The sequence below is a fragment of the Conger conger genome, chromosome 14 (genome assembly GCF_963514075.1).
Source record: "Conger conger chromosome 14, fConCon1.1, whole genome shotgun sequence".
Taxonomy (NCBI): Eukaryota; Metazoa; Chordata; class Actinopteri; order Anguilliformes; family Congridae; genus Conger; species Conger conger.
In genome coordinates this window covers 42,469,274-42,486,773 of record NC_083773.1, presented here as the reverse complement: position 1 = coordinate 42,486,773, position 17,500 = coordinate 42,469,274, and the positions used below count along the sequence as shown (strand labels likewise).

Sequence of the window (17,500 nt, the reverse complement as noted above, 5' to 3'; positions counted from 1 at the left end):
GAACCTAGATGCTTTCCATACAGTATTGAGCCCAGTGTTTCAATATTTAAGGTAAGAGTTATCTGACTTACTTCATAAAGGATATAGTATACACTCAGTGGGCACTTTATTAGGGAGACCTGTACACCAGCTTGTTAATGCAAATATTTAATCAGCCAATGTGGCAGCAACTAAATGCATAAATGCACGCGGACATGGTCAGGAGGTTCAGCTGTTGTTCAGACCAAATGTAGAATGGGGAAGAAATGTGATCTAAGTTACTGTGGAATGATTGTTGGTGCCAAACTGCTGATCTCCTGTGATTTTCACGCAGTCTCTAGACAGTCTCTAGAGTTTGTAGAAAATGGTGCGAAAAACAAACAACATGCAGTAAGCAGCAGTTCAGTTGGCAAAAATGCCTTCTTAATGAGAGACGTCAGAAGAGAATGGCCAGACTGATCAAAGCTGACAGGAAGTTGACAGTTTGCAATAATTGTTTAGTTATTTGTGAGAGAAACAAATATGAACTGATGTGATAAATATAAGAAAATAGTAAAATATTGTCTGATATGAATATAATAATAATAATAATAATAATAATAATAATAATAATATAATCTTTATATTAGCCTTCGGCTTCACAGGTTGGCTAAAACATCATAATAAATAAATAAATAAATAAATAAATAAATCACAATACATACAGTAGTAAATAACACAACATGCACAGTACAGACACAAATGGTTCTGGGGTAAATGATGTTTATGAATGCATTTGGTTTGAACAATTACAATTGTTCGATTATTACATAAATAAATTAAATGTAATTACATAATATAGTAAATAAATTACATAATATTACTAAAATTAAAAAAATAAGTGTCTGGAAAGGTGTGTGCATGTGCATTTCTGTCTAAAACTGTCTGGGCAATCAAAGACCTACACTATACTGAACTATAATTGAAATAAAACTCTAGAAAGTAAAGTATCCCTTCAAGAAAAAGAGATGAGAATAGGTAATGATGTGATGCTTACCTCGCATGACGAAGCCAAAACTGTTGCCTTCCTTGTGCAAACATATCTCGATTGTCTTGGAAAGAACACCTGAGGTACTGTCTGGAGCTGGCGGGAACAGACAGAGATGATGTCACCGCCTTTGTTAAATCAGAAGCCTTTACTGGGCCCTTTTCACAAGGCAATGCAGGGATACAAGACACATTTATTTTGGAAGGTCAGGCAATGCAGAAAGCTTGTAAACCTTGTAAGGCCTGGTACACGCTATTCTAACACGCACGCATGCACCGACACACACAAACACACACACGCACACACACACACACACACACACACACACACACACACACACCAATAATCTGAACACTTTCCCAGCCAAGTTTACAAACAAAGGGACTTCAATATAATGGTGTGCTTTTGAAATGGTTTAATTCCCCAGTATTCTACTTAAACATAATCATTAAAGGACTTGAATTATCCTAATTAATAGCACAGAAAAAAAACAATACATCAAAACAATATCTCCAAAATACACTGTTATTTCAGAGTGTAAATGGAAAATGCTGTCAAAGTAAGACATTAAAAAATATCTAAAATGAGAAGCTTACTTATGGGGTACTGACTTTGGAAATAGATCCAGCAGAATTTTCTGTTAGGGTCTAAGGCCTACTGTAAACATTAAACCTCTAAATCTCCTTTAAGACAGCTTTAACCAAGTGACTGTCAAATACAGTCAACTTAGTACGGAAATGCTCAAAAGACCTTCAGCTTGTCAGATATTTAATTTAAAAAAGTCTTGGATATTATTGTCAAAAGATATCGCTAATTCCGGTCAAATGCCCTATTCCCGCGGTGTTATGCCTACCCCCGAGAAGTGGCATGTACATCAAAGTAACGGCATTCGCCGATCCAATCTATAGGTAGTTAAGTATACGATCATTTTAAAAAATCATTTATAAAATTATTTTAATTTTATAATGTATTATTGCTGTACATAGTTATTTATTGCTTTCAGTGTCATAAAAAAATATATTAAATAAGTATTTGATCCTTTCAGTTGTCAGGGCATATTTCCACCAGAATTGTGCTGATATTACTGCATTATAAAGCAATGGCATGTCCTATTGACATGGCTGTATGATGTGGTTAATCCAGACAACATATTCTTGCAATAAAGCATGATATACCTGAACTAACACTTTTTCTAATATAATGGGGCTCCCCAACTAAACCATATCATACACAGGCCTACGCTTGTCATCTTCTGGTAGGGACAGGTATTGTGAAAAACGAGGTGTTCTCTGTTAGATAGATCGGTTTCATCTGTAAAAAAGCGGAGAGTATTGGAAAAACATCAAAAACATTCTTGGTCTCTGAAGAATAACTGCAGTTCTTTACATGGACCCATTTCAGAACCATTTCCACCATGCTGATTGGTAATGATAATGATTTTGTAATTTTCTTTCCTTGTGGGGCTTTGTTCACTCTGAGAAAAACTCCACTCTGCTTCGCAATGTGGTCTAATGGAGCCACGCAAAAGAGCCTTGAACTGCCCATAAATAAATAACCTCTCTCAAAATAATAGCTGCGTAGCCTGAAGGGGACATTTATTTACAAATTTTTTTATGCCATCAGTCCATTACCAGGCATTTGGTGTTTCAGTTAACAGACTATTTTTTTAGCGGAAGTGTACATTGTTAAAAGTGAGAATGACAGAAGGCGGTTAACTTACTGTCGTGAACAACTTTCCCTGTTTCATGGAGACAGCCTGTCACAGTGCAAATAAGGAAGTGTTTATACATTCTATACATTATCTAATACACTCATATTTGCTAATCAAGCTTTTTATTTAGAAGTCTTATAAGTGCAGCACCATTAGACTGCATGGCCAAAGCTCCACAGAGAATGATGTGACAAAATGATAATCAATATCGATCAGCATGATGGAATTAGTTTGGAAAAATGGGTCCAAGTCAAAAAACCTTATTTATCCTTTAAGCCATGGACACTCAGAATACTACAAACCACCACAGAGTACTACAGACAACCATAGATACCGTCAAACTACTACAGACTACCATAGACACCCTCAGACTAATGTAGACAACCTCAGACTACTACAGACTACCATCGACACCCTCAGACTAATACAGACTACCATAGACCCCCCCAGACTAATACAGACTACTACAGACCCCCACAGACCACCACAGGCAGAGTGTTCACATCATACCTGACGGAGGGAGCTCGTACTCCACCTCCAGCACCACCCTCTCCCCCACGTTCTTCAGGAGGCTGATGATCTCATCGTGCCGCAGCTTGGTCAGGTTGATGCCGTTGACAGACTTGATGTAATCCCCCACGTTGAGCTGATCGCTCCTGGGACAGGAAGGTCAGACGCAATATCAAGCACACCGCACACTTTTCACACACAAGTTAGCCGCTGAATCTGTGCCTCGCTCTGAGTCTTCTTCAGCTCAGTTCATCTGCACATTGTCTTTGGAACAATGTCTTGGAAAAGCAGCCGACCAAATAACCACATACAGTTGTGTTCAAATAAATAGCAGTGCGTTAAAAGAAGGGAATAAAGTGCAAATATTGATGAACATTCCACAGTTCCTGTGAATTTTTGGGTTTTGCTTCACAAACTGCATTTTTAATGCCACCCCACAAGTTTTCAATGGGGTTGAGGTCAGGGGATTGAGCTGGCCACTCCATTACCTCAATCCTTTTTATCTGGAACCAAGATGTTGCTCACTTACTCGTGTGTTTGGAGTCATTGTCTTGTAGAAACATCCATTTCAGGGGCATTTCCTCTTCGGCATATGGCAACATAATTCCTTAAAGTATTTTGATGTGTTCAAACTGATCCATGATCCCTGGTATACGAACCCAACACCGTAGTATGACAAACACCCCCATACCATGATTTTTGCACCACCATGCTTCACTGTCTTCACAGTGTACTGTGGCTTGAATTCAGTACCAGGGGGTCGTCTGACGTACTGTCGATGACCACTAGACCCGAAAAGAACAATTTTAATCTCATCAGTCCACAGAATGTTACGCCATTTCTCTGCACATGCCCTTTTTCAACAATAGTGCTTTACGGGGGCTTCTTGCTGAAATACAGTACTTTACACTTGCAATATGCTGGGTGTTACCTAAAATATATTTCTGTAGTAGAGGAAGTAAATTAAAAAATCCAATGGTAATTAGGAGCAATATTGCAGCAAACCCCAATTAAACTACCATCTCATAAGCACCAATATTGTATTGAGCTCTGTTAAACATTCATGTTACATGCAAGACTTTAAATACAGTGTCGTCTCTTTATTTAATTGCTTGTACTGGGCTGATATTCAAGCAAAAATGTCACTCTATTGTTCTGGCACAGTCATTTGGTACCCTAATTCTCCAAGATGAGAATTGTTAATCTCTCATGTATAATTCTACAGAGAGGAGCCATATGCTCATTTAAATACTAATTATCGAACTGCATACTGTTTGTGCTCAAACTCCTTTGGGCTTCTGAAAGTTGGCTCATTACTGTCTGACAAAAAAAATATATCACTGGCCTGGAACCAGAGCCAAAACACGGCTATGTCGAATGGGCAGGTGTCCCACTTTCTGCAGTTGTACTGCACACCATTTTTAACCTTTGTCCCGAGTCCCACTTATTGAGATGCATTTTGAAGCAAAATAACAAAAGGTAATAGTTTCTCCATTTACACATTAAATGATTGATTTAGATTATTATCCATTAATAATCTCTGGCATTCTCTGCTTTGATGCATCTGCTCTCTAGCTCTTGTTCCCCTTGTTTTCTTGTTTTACCTCCATTTTGATCGACCGTAAATGAATGCAGTCTTCTTCAGTCAAAAACATCAACTACGCTAGCCAGCAATATCTCAACACCATCCAATTTATGGCCTGTCGAGTAGCTATTTGATGTTGAAATACAAGATTTGTGCTTAATTGATTTTATTTTGTGGCTGCAGTAAATATAACGCCAGGATTCGGAAGGCTGTGGTTGAACTACCTGTTAATTCCAATTGTTTTGGCTGACTGTTCATTCCTTATTTACATTTCAAACATTTTATGTATCACTAAAGACCACACTTACCGGTCATACCTACTATACTGTAACATCATTGTCCCACAAACCTTTTTGTATTTGTCCCAGATTTGGACTGTTTGCATCTGGTCATAGCACTGCTAAGCTGAGGGGAATCATGACTTCAAAAACATACTTGTAATGTTCACAATAACTACTCAACAGTTTTATTAAATCTTTTCCTATTTGCTTTTCTATATGGTTTGCATTTGTCAGTCACGGGACCATAGGTTTCACTGCATTGCACTGATTAAAAAAAAGGTTTTCTTAACCAAAAAAACATAGGATAGAAAATTTTGGAAACTGTAGAATGCTGTTTTTCTTTCATATTCAAACATTGTGTGAACTTTTTCATACTTTATCAAGCAAAATATTTGACAAATCATAAGACCCATAATTTAATTTTGTTTCCATGTGTCCTTTTTGAGTCTCGAAATATCCTTTTTGCAAAAAGTGCCAAGACATAGCTTAGAAAAGACGAAGCAGAATGCTCATTTTTGGTGATATTGTCATCAAATTTGAAAGGGGATTTGTCCAGTGATTCAGCTGCAGCTCCATTCTATTTCTAAGTGCGCCAGGCACCACCACAATAATCTGTAACAGAAAATATTTTCAGTGAGAGAGAAATCTTCCACTTTGAGCCTCTGTAACTTTGATTTAGTAATACCAGAAGACACCAGGATTATGTATGTATTCAAAAGGATTCAAGAATATAGTAGCCATTTTATTTTGAGCATGTCATTTTCAAGCTTGTGTTAAGAACAGGGGTGATACTTGAGGGGTTAAACTTTGTTAAATTTCAGTATTTCTTGATTGCATTTGTATCTGTGTTTCAGGGTCTGTGATTCATTGCTGGGCGACAACATTTATTCAATACCTCCTAGCACCAGTGATTTCCGAGAGGCAGAGATTAATTGGCGGCACTTTTACTATCGTTTCGAATGGAATTTAATTATAGGCCGCCAAGTTGCTGCTAAAACTTTTTAACAAAGGCAAGCTGAGTGAGCATCGTGACCTCAGGGTGGTCTACAAAGATTATTTCTCCAGTGACTGCTGAGGTCGGCTGCGGACTGAGGCAGTGCGCCGTAGAGCTATAGGTTTCTTGGGGGTGAATTATTTCTGTGTATTGTGTGGCAGTCTGGCCTCACTTTTATTGGTTAAAACAAGCATAACAAATGCATAACAAATGTAAAATAATGGATATGATCATGTGGTTAGGACAGGATATCGGTGTGTCCACAGCCAGGGTATGTAAGCTCTCCCAATTGTTTATCAACAGATGGGTTTAATAGCCATGTTAAAATATATTGGGACACTGCAGCTCCAGTTAAAACTAAGGTAATATTATATATCAAATTACCAGATATTTAAATAGCTTCTCGGGTTAACAAGTAACCGCCCAGCCTGGAACAGAGCCACAGCTCCAGAACGGAGGAAGATGGTGGTGGAGGAAGTACGCCACCAGGAGGAAGCCGCAAGGTGGGCTAAGGCGGTCTCCCTTGTTAAACAGGGACAGTGGACACGGTGGGAGAGTGTGGAGAGGAGGAAGATCAGCTGGAAGAATTTATGGGACATGGAAGCGAGACGACTTAGCTTTATCATCAGAGCTACATATGACGTCCTTCCAACACCAGTGAATCTTCATCAATGGATGGGTGAAGATCCAGGATGTGCCCTCTGCTCCAGGCCAGCCTCCCTCAAACACATACTTGCAGAGTGTAAAGTCAGCCTCACCCAGGGACGTTACACCTGGCGTCACAGCCAAGTCCTAAAGAGCCTTGCCTCCACCCTGGAAAACAAACGAGTCGCCACCAACTCCCTGCCACTATCAGCATCTGACCCCCGGCAAACAACTATCTTTGTCCGTGAGGGGGCTAAGGTAATCAGGAGCAGCTCCACACCACTGGAGCAAGGCCAGCTTCGCTTAGCCTGCGACTGGAAGATGCTGGTTGATGTTAGCCGGCAGCTCGTATTTCCTCCAGAGATTGCAACCACCACCCTGAGGCCTGACATGGTACTCTGGTCACCTTCTCGCAGGAAGGTCTTCATTGAGCTTACTGTACCCTGGGAGGACTCCGTGGATGAGGATTATGAGCGGAAACATCTACGCTATGCCGAGCTAGCTGCTGAAGCACAACATCACGGCTGGAACACTGAAGTCCGCCCTGTGGAAGTGAGGTGCAGAGGGTTTGTGGCAACATCTACCACCAGATTGCTCAGAGACCTGGGAGTGAGAGGCGAGAGCCAGCGCCTAGCCATCAAGGCCTTGTCGGAGGCAGCAGAGAGAAGCAGCCAGTGGCTGTGGATGAAGAGGCAGGACCCCTGCTGGGCCCCGAAGTAGCAGGCCAGGTTGACGCAGAGGGGGGTGCTTCTGGGACGCCAGAAGTCACTGTTGAGCCCTCCGGAGGCGTCGTGGGCTCATCAACGAAACGTTGAGGAAGGAGGGTGCCCACTTGAAAACTCCTCTGTGTCAACCTTCCATCGTTGTCAAGTCTACTCTCTTGGTAAGTGCTTGAATTGGCACATAAAGGATATTTATATCTTGTCCTGTGTTTTGAAATCATACACTATGTTACCATGAATCTGTTAGGGTAGTGAGGCAGCACTATTTTTTCCAAATTATTGAGAAATAATTACACACTATGTAACAACACTGATGTTGGGATGTATACTCTCCAGTGCAAAGAGAAATCACGTAAAAATAAACAACTAAAAGCAATTATGCATGTAATATCAACATCCTACACATTGGATCCGATTCCTACCAATTCTTTTGTAGAGGATTTTAGCATCGTATCTCCAACATTTACAGCATTTCTTCTAAAAGCAGGTACAAGCAAACCATTACTGAAAAGGTTTAACGTTGTGTGTCCAGAGATGCTCTTCTGCATATGATTATTTGCGTTACTGTCACTTCTTGCCAGTTTTGACCAGTCTGGCCATTCCAAGTCATTTCAGACCAATTCTAACCTGGGGTTTCCTGCTGAAGTACTTGAAAATACTGTCAATTCAGCCAATATCTCTCGGATAACAACATGCTCAAGAAGGATCAATCAGGATTTGGGTCCCACCATAGTATAGAGACTTTCACAGATTGAAGCATTATTGGCCATCAGCTAAATGCAGATGTTGCTGATGTTGATACGCTGATTCTTTTGGATTTAAGTGCTGCTTTCACAATGGCTTAAAACAGAGTATAGGAGGATGTTTGATCCTTATATTACAAGCAGAATATGTTTGATACTTTCGCTAATTCCATGTCACAATAAGATAACATTACTCAACTGTCCTGAATGGAATGGACCACCTGGGCAAAGCACATCGACTGGGCTCTTAACAAAATGTTTGTGACAAGTCAAAAATAAAAAAGAATTGGAAGTTGCTATAATACAGTTGAATGTATTGTAGCAATATCCAACGTACAGGGTGGCCTGTAGCGTTGTAATTAAGGTAAATGACTGAGACACGCAAGGTTGGTGGTTCTAATCCCGGTGTAGCCACAATAAGATCCGCACAGCAGTTGGGCCCTTGAGCGAGGCCCTTAACCCTGCATTGCTCCAGGGGAGGATTGTCTCCTGCTTAGTCTAATCAACTGTATGTCGCTCTGGATAAAAGCGTCTGCCAAATGCCAATAATGTATGTAATGAATCAAAATAAAACATAAGCTATTTTGATTGCTTCTAAAGAGAACAGTTGCACATGGATCTAATCTCCAAAATGCTGAACTCTGAAGCTGGGGATAATGTTAGACTCAGAGATAACTGTGAAATCACACAATAAATAAATCATAATGTGCCTCTTTATCACCTCAAAAAAATAGCAAAAGTATTATAATTTGTATGCCTGTTCGATGCTGGGAAAATTACACAGGTTTTTATATTATCTCGGCTGGATTATTGCACGATTTTTTCATCTTGCCTCCAAACTGAAGTCATTGGAAAATTGCACATTTAATTCCCAGAATGCAGCAGCCAGAGTGCTGACAGGGACAAAGAACTTGGAACCCATTACTGCAGTACCAATATCGCTGAACTAGCTTCCGGTTAGCCTTAGCACTGATTTTAAAAACTTATTTTAGATTTTTAAAGGCCCACACAGGAGGGAATGGGTGAATATAACAGACATGCCTGTGCCATTCTGGAGAGGACTCTCAGTTCAGAGGAGGCCCTAGGGTGGCCTTAAACAAGACTGTGGCTGAGGGATTGTGACCGTCGGAGCCCCAAAGTGCCGCAACGTAAATTACACCCATCACTTAACAGCCCAGTTGCGTGGCCCAGGGAGGGCTGTGAGGGCCGGGTAAGGAAACGTTTATGCCAGCGGACACGACTCAGATCGGCCACAGTCGGGCCTCTGTCTGCCCCAAAGACCTGTTTTAAAAGCAGAGGAATAACACTTTTAAGTTTTTATGCCCCAAAACTCTGGAACATTCCACCACAGCAAACCATACTGCAGATTCCCTCTCAGCTTATTTCACAGAGCTGCTTTATCTTTTACCATCGTGTTTTCGTTTTTATATTTTCCTGCTTTTCTCATAATTTGGAATGCCCGGTTGTATATTGGCGCTCAAAACTGGACTTGTGGCTATCGACTTTGGACAGCGCAAACACGCACGTGAGATGGCTTTCACAGAGATTTGTTGGGAAGAAGACACTCATGGCCCCATTTTAATGAGCCTGTGGTCTAAAACGTATCCAAGGCATGTCTGAATCCACTTTTACTAGTTCAGTTCAAAAGGGGTGAATTTAGTTTAATTAATAATATGTGTGTCTTGGGCAATAAACCAATCAGTGTTAAACGCCACCCATGTTTGCACCTTGGTGGATTGCTAATATAATGGAGGATTTAGCAAGATTTACCTATGATGAAACAGACCTGCCCATGTTTCAGGTTAAGTGAGCACTTAGGTGCTTAGGTATTATTAGGTATTATTAGGCACATTAGGTATTTATTACTGATATAAGACTAATTGGTCTTCTACTGCTGTAGACTATCCACTTAGAAGTCTGACGCGGTGTGTTCAGAGATGCTCTTCTGCATACCACTGTTGTAATATATGGTTATTTGCGTTACTGTCAACTTCCTGCCAGCTTTGACCAGTCTGGCCATCCTCCTCTGATGTCTCTCATTAACAAGGTGTTTCTGTCTGCAGAACTGCCGCTCACTGAAAAAAAAAGAAAAAAAAAGTGCACTATTCTTTGCAAACTCTAGAGACTAGTGTGCAGGAGAATCCCAGGATATCAGCAGTAACAGTACGAACGTATAAATCAGGCTTAATTAAAAAACGTTAATACCGAGCACGGGGCGGCTTCGAATGCTGAACTTTGTAAAACTTAGGGTCATATTTTCCGGAATCAACATTGCGATAACGATATGCATATGCATATCGATATGCAACATAACGATATGAAAAGCGTTTTAAGTTAACACGGCCTGCCCTGCTGAAAAAACCAAGCCAGGTTTTGAAACAGCGGGTAACTGGTCGACCAGCTACCAGCTCAGACACCAGCTGGTCGGCCAGCTCATCCCCACAGCTGGATTTTACAGCAAGGTGTTGATCATAAATATCAGACCACCGTAAAAAGCTTCAAGTGACCGATGACAACAGAGCATTCAGCAGCGCTGTGTAATAAGAGTCTAGTAACGGTCGCTCTGCCACGCGGCCTCTCTCAGTCAGTCATCCCCGCTGTGACACAGCTAACCAGTGCTTTAGGAAGAGGGCCGTTGTATACACTGAACCTAGATGCCCCGGGTTATGACTCAGTACCAGAGCTGCTGCTACAGCGTGAGTCAGTTTAGCTGCCGCGTCAGCGTAGCCGTTCTGACGCCTGTTCTCTCTCCGAAGCTCGCTCGGCTGAGCTGAGTAAATGCACACAGACGGCAGGCTGGGGGGACGTCCCACAGTAAGGCAGCTACAGCAAGCTGGATATTCTGGCTACGGTGCCGAATGGTGACAATGCTCGCAAACCATCTCACTTTTCTTTCCTCCTCTTTTTATTTTCCTTGCCCTGGAGCCAGAAATCGATTGAGCCATCTTTACGGAGATTCCAACCCATTCCTTCTAGAAGCTAGAAGTATAAGTTAGGAACTCCCAATCTTGCCTTGGAGCAAAGAAACATGAGCGCATTCCTTTGTGGAAGTATTTTTCTGAAAAGAGTGATAAATGTATAAATGTTTGATCTGTGGATCCACCTCTGCCATGCATCTGCCATATCTGTAACTGACGTGGCTTCAAACTGAGGTTTGAAGGGGCAAGGACATTCCATTTGCCTAATTCCTGTTTTCTCGATTTCCCCTTCTTAACTTCTTTTCTAGCCTCTCCGGATGGGTGGAGCCAGGAGGAGAAAAAGGAGCAAGGAAAATGAAAAAAGCAAAGGGAATGAGCCCAGAGAGCGGACAGAAAGCAGAGGGGCATTGTATACAGCCATCACAGCCCAATTGCTTGGACAGACCCTGACATGAAAATCCTGCTGAAAGATTGGACACATAGCCTGGGACCTAAGCCAGTCACCCTTAACATAACGCTGACAAAAGGCCAATGACACTGTCGGAAACCAATCTCAAAACCTGAAGCTTACTTTATCAGGAGCCCAGGAGAGAAGCAAACAGGGAACCAAGATATATGCCACTTGAGCCTGTATACCTGAACTAACAGTCATTGAGAGAAACCATGACTAGACAAATAGATATTTCATTTTCAGTTTTGTATTTTTAGTTTTTGCTATCGCAATGGCTTTATTATTTATTGTACTACTCTGCTCTGCTGCTGGTCAGTATTTGATTTGAGAGTAGATCCATCTGCAGATAACTTGCTACATTTTGCCAATATTTAGGCTTGCATTATATCTGTCATGGTCAGGTTAGCCATATTTCCTTTTAATTTGAAAATAATGCATTCAATGGAATGCAAAACTGCTATACAAGATAAGGTAGCTTTCAAACAGGTTGCCTGCAACCTCTAACTTCCCCTAACGGCAGGTCTACTGCTTTTCAGCATGTTTGTAAGTTAACACAATATATGACACATACCTATGAATAACCATGAGATGGGCCTCCATATGAGAATGCCATAATACCCCAGCGACAGACAACACTGTTCTCTATGAAGACATAAAACCGGTCTGCCAGGACAATGGACGGTAATAATGGGTGACTTCAATTGCACCTCTATTAATTTGGAAATGATGTCAGGACTGGGAAAAGGGAAAGGGCGGTTTTTATGCATCGCAAATAATTTTGTTTTAATAGAGGGTTGTTAATCAGCCTATGGACAGGGAAATCCATTTTGCATCAGCTTTTGCAAAGTTCAGTGTGGTGGAGCCACTCGGGAGTGGTTATAGCACAGTTTTGATGTCTTTTGCGATCTCCTTTCTGCTCAAACTGTACATTTCTTACAGATGCGTTTTCACAAGATACAAGAGAGTAATACATAGTAGACTTAGGGCAACTGCTGGACTGCAAAACTGAATAAAAGTTGCACGGCATACCAAGATAAGTATGTATTATGTAGAATATTGTCATGTGTATGGTTGCTATGGTTAAAAACATAATAAAGGCTATACAATTTATAGCGGTGATTAGGCTTGGCCGGTACTACCTGCCAAATGTTGAACGATTACACAAAAATAACCACCACCTAGCATCCAATCGGAAGCAAGTATTCACCCAGACTGTGGTATAAATGGAAATAATTTATCAATTATGCCTCAAGTGACCAATCCGAATTGAGCATTGAACAAGGCAGTGTAATACTGATATTGAATTCATAGTGGAAAAAACATTTGTACGTGGACAAAAGTGTAAGTGTTATTTTGTTCCTTGCCGATTTTCATTTCCACAACTGCTTTGAACTAAATCATAGTCTTCTTTCCATATGACTCCACTGACTTCATGAAGTGGAATACTTAGCGCTCTAAAATGTTAAAGACAATACTAGGCTTAATGACTTCCGCCACATTAACAACATCAATACTCATATCGATCCTCAAATACTACGGGAAGCTACAAAATGTTTTCTTTGGGGTAACATTACTTCCTTTGCATTAACTTTAAACACAATAAAAGAATAAATGAGCTTGAGACTAGCATTGATAAGGAGATAAAACTCACAAACGCTGAAATACTGAAATCTCAACTTAATACTTTTGATGCAGTCCAAAGCAGAAGGCGAAAGGACCACAGGACTCCTTGCCTCAAAACTTAAACAGAATGAATCAATCTCTCATATTAATGCTATAACATCAAATTCAGGAGATATTACCACTGATTCCCAGGTGATAAATAATACTTTTAAATCATGAACTTTATGCAAAACAACCAGCCATCCTGCCCATAGAAATAAGTAACTTTCTGAGCAAGTTAGACCTTCCCAAGTTAAAGGTACAATCGGTAATTTTGGACTTCTAATGGTCAAGAGAGGAATTGTGGCAAGACACACGCTCAAACCACAACACTGTTTGTCCCTCCCCCTTCTCTGTGAACGCGCTGACATTGAAACGCCATTGGCTGCGGCAATTAGAACCAATTTTCAATTAATGAGCTTCAATTCTACAGCTATACAATGTTTTGGGACAGAGCGTCGGCCCGTCAACTGCATATTTTGAACTTACAAATTTGGATTATAAACACAGGTAGAGGGTGAGTTAACATGTCAGTGAGCCTTTTTCAATGATTGGAAGGGATTTACAATGGTCTTGTAACAATTTTTTAACACAGAAATCTTACATATTGTACCTTTAACTGCTGAGGAGGCAAACCTCCTTCATATTCCAATTACTCTTGAGGAACTCAATAGGTAATATATAAGTGTAATATGCCAGGCCTGGATGGGTTTCCATTTCTATTGGAGGCCTGTGAAACACTTATATTAAATTCCATACAATATGCAGTTGAAACAGAGTTTCCATAGAGATCAGAATACATCCATGATTATTGTATTAGATATTGTATTGTACTCGGGGGTATCCTAGCTGCCAACTGTGGTATGCTAGTTCATAAATTGATGTATTCTTCAGGGGTTCCAATTGTATCTATGCAGTCACGCTAGGACTCAGAACTGTACTTTCCTTTAGGGTCCTCATCACACTTGTCCCTGTGTTCGAGCTGCACTTTGTTTTACGCCACTCTGGATAAGAGCGTCTGCTAAATGCCTGTAATGTAATGTCATTTAATGATTACTGCACTGCCAAAGAAACAAAAAGAGCCGCGACCGAACCGTATCACTGATAACAACTGAGCTGAAATGATATGCTCAAGTTCCAGCATGCTGCCTTGAACCTCGGATGGATAAACTGATTCACTTGGATCAGGCGGGCTTTATGAAGGGCAGATCGGCTTCTGACAATGTCAGACGTCTCATTCGCATAATGAGAGAATCTAAAACAGTCCAACATACGGCCGCATTCTTTTCATTTAGACTGTGGGTCGAGACAAGGCGGCTCTCCCTCACCTGCTCTTCTTGCTTCATCAAATAATTAGACAAGATTCTCAAATATACCCAATTATAATTCAATAATCTTAATCTTTCACTTCAAGCTCCAGTTTTGATCATAAAAATGAATGTATTAAGAAGGCTACATTTTTTATTCTTGCTCCTTCCTATTCCTCCCGCTGATAGATTTTTTAAAGAACTCAATTCCTTAATGACACCATTTTATGGAATGATAAGAGACCCTGCATTCGACTCACAACATTACGGCACCCTAAAGAACTTCAAAGAGTTTTACAGGTCTTTTCAATTACGTCCATTAAATATATGGTTAAACAGCAATTCTTCTATTCCCCGGCGAGAGATTGAAAAGGCACTTGAAGTTCCACACAGGCTAGAAGACTTAACTTTTGCAGGCTCACAAAATAAATATGCTCAATAAAAATGTGGCCCTATTATTTTGAATCTGGTATGCTGTTGAAAGTTAACTATAATAGTAAATTCTGTGATCAATCACCCATATGGGACAATTACCACATTCTGGTCAGAAAAGGATATTAGAAAATGGAAAGATATTCATGATGACAAGGGATTGTGCACTTTTCAGAAGTTTAAGGCAAAATTAAATCTCCCAGGTTTTTCTTTCTTTTTAAATTGCATTTGAGGTCTTCTTTAAAAGCATATGGTGTAGCATGGGACCGCCCACTACCCCAACACCCAGTGTTTACGCGGATAGATCCTCAAATACCATCTACTGGAATGGTGTCAAATATATTCAGAAAGCTTGCAGTAATAAATTGTAACAAACAATACAGGGTGTTGCGACTGTATGGGAGAAAGAGATGGATACTTTTGATGTTGATGTAGATTGGGATTCTGTGTTGTTTAATGTATTCTCATCATCCAAAAACCCAGCCCATACACTTATTCACAAAGCCTTTGCAAATCCTTATGAAAGATACCAAATGATGCTGCCAAATTATCTTCTCATGTCTGTACAACTTTGTTGGTACCTGTATTAGTTTGTGTTATTTTATTTAATGTTGTATGTACTGAAAAGAAAGTTTGACAATAAAAAACAATAACTATCTACATGATAATCTGAAGTATTTGTTAATATCTACAGTGAACTATTTACATATGGAGAAATGTTCACTCAACTGTGCCATGTTCTGTGGAAGCTGGAGAGGCACATCACGGTCACATGCCCAAATGGGATCCTACTCTCCTACTGTACAGAAGCATCTTACTGTATCTGCTGGAGTTCAATCAGATGTCTCCAAACCCATTGGGTGGACCTCCATCCCACAACAAGGCAATGATCCCAAACATGCACCAGTGCTCTCTTTCTTCAAAATAATGTTCCACAAAGTTTGTTTCAGTAAGCCTGTTGTTTGGCCTATGTCTCCGGGTGTTTTTATTTTATTTCTCAGTCTCATAATGGCTTCTTTGACTTTCATTGGCAAAACGCTGCAACTCATGTTGACAAACGCCAATGACAGACTCCGATGGTAATCAAAAGCTTAGAATCAACATTAGATACTGAAAGGTTTCTTATAGCTGCATTTAGGAAGCGATTGAATACGCCTGATTAAACAGAAACAGCTAAGAAGTCAATTGTCCAATTACTTTTACTTCTACTTCCATAAAATTGAAGGACTATGGATAGAAACTTTAGGGATGTAATTCCTACACTGATCACCTGATATGGACCTTAAAATTAAAGGTGACAGTTTTCTGACTTTAACCAATGTACCGGAGTATAGAGCCAAGAGAAAATGAGAAAGATTAGAAAGATTAGAAAGATTAGAAAGATTAGAAAGATTAAATGTACCACTGTTCAAATACTAAAGGACCTCACTGTACTGTATAAGAGAGGAAGACAGAAATATCTTATCTGAACAAGGTACTGTGGGACTTGGGAGTTTGAAAAGGATTAGTGTTTGGACCACTGCTTTTCCTTATTTACATAAATTACTTTGATTGGGACATGAGCAAATGAGTTAAATTTGCAGATGCCACAAGCCTGAGGGATGTACTAGGCTTATCCAAAAAGATTTAAACAGAATCCAGAAGTGGAAAGACTCATAGAAAATGATAATGAATGTAACTAAAGCTCGGCATTTGGAAAATAATAATTTAAGACAGGAGTATTTTATGGGAAGAACAAAATTACACTGTGACTTTGAAACACATCATAGTAGACCAGTCTTGACGGAGAGCTAGATGCTCTGTGTGGTTGGGGAGATGGCCCGTTCTCATTGTGTACTCTTCTATGCATTTCCAATGACAAACTCTTGGGCTACCAGAACTCAACTCAATGTCCGTGTAGATTGGGGGTGTCCAGTCTTGTCCAAAAGGGTCTTTGTGGGTGCAGGTTTTTGCTTTAGCTTGTATTCTACTTGATTCTACTTATGGAGGTGTTTATTGAAGACCATTATTAGTTAAACAGTCAAATCAGGTGCTGTAGTGCTAGGCTAAAACAAAAACCTGGACCCACACTGGCCATTATCGGACAGCCCTGATGTACTTATGTGTGAGTATGATCACTCATCTACGAGCTAATAAAGACATCTGCATCATTTTTTTAACTTCAAATGCAAAGATTTGTAAATTCAAAAGAACATCTCCAAATGCAAAAGATATATTCAAATGCAAACAGTCAAATACAAACTGCAAATGTAACCATCTTCAAATGCAAAAAAACACCTTTAAAAATCTTCAAATACAAAATATTCAAATCCAAACATCTGCAAATGAAAAAGCATGTATTCAAATGTAAGCATCAGCCAATGCAAACATCTTCAAATGCATCATCACTCAACAGCTCAAGGCTGCTGTAACAGCTTTCTCAAATAACCTACAATACTGGAGAGCACTGAAATGACAGTATGATCCATAATCATGATGTACAGCCATGATCCAGCTTCACGTGTACGGTTTCTCTGTGTGCACTATGTTTGCC

The 17,500-nt window shown here is 40.1% G+C and overlaps 1 protein-coding gene across 1 annotated transcript in view; it reads right to left on the bottom strand.

Annotated features, from left to right (window-relative positions):
* Window positions 1-17,500, bottom strand: part of grip2b (glutamate receptor interacting protein 2b) — a 201,053-nt gene that overhangs the window by 51,744 nt on the left and 131,809 nt on the right. The window contains exons 4-5 of the mRNA XM_061218812.1: window positions 3,228-3,373; window positions 1,016-1,102 (exon numbers count right to left, since the gene is read on the bottom strand). Of these exons, the coding sequence (XP_061074796.1) occupies window positions 1,016-1,102; window positions 3,228-3,373 (233 nt within the window). The remainder of the gene's footprint in view (window positions 1-1,015; window positions 1,103-3,227; window positions 3,374-17,500) is intronic.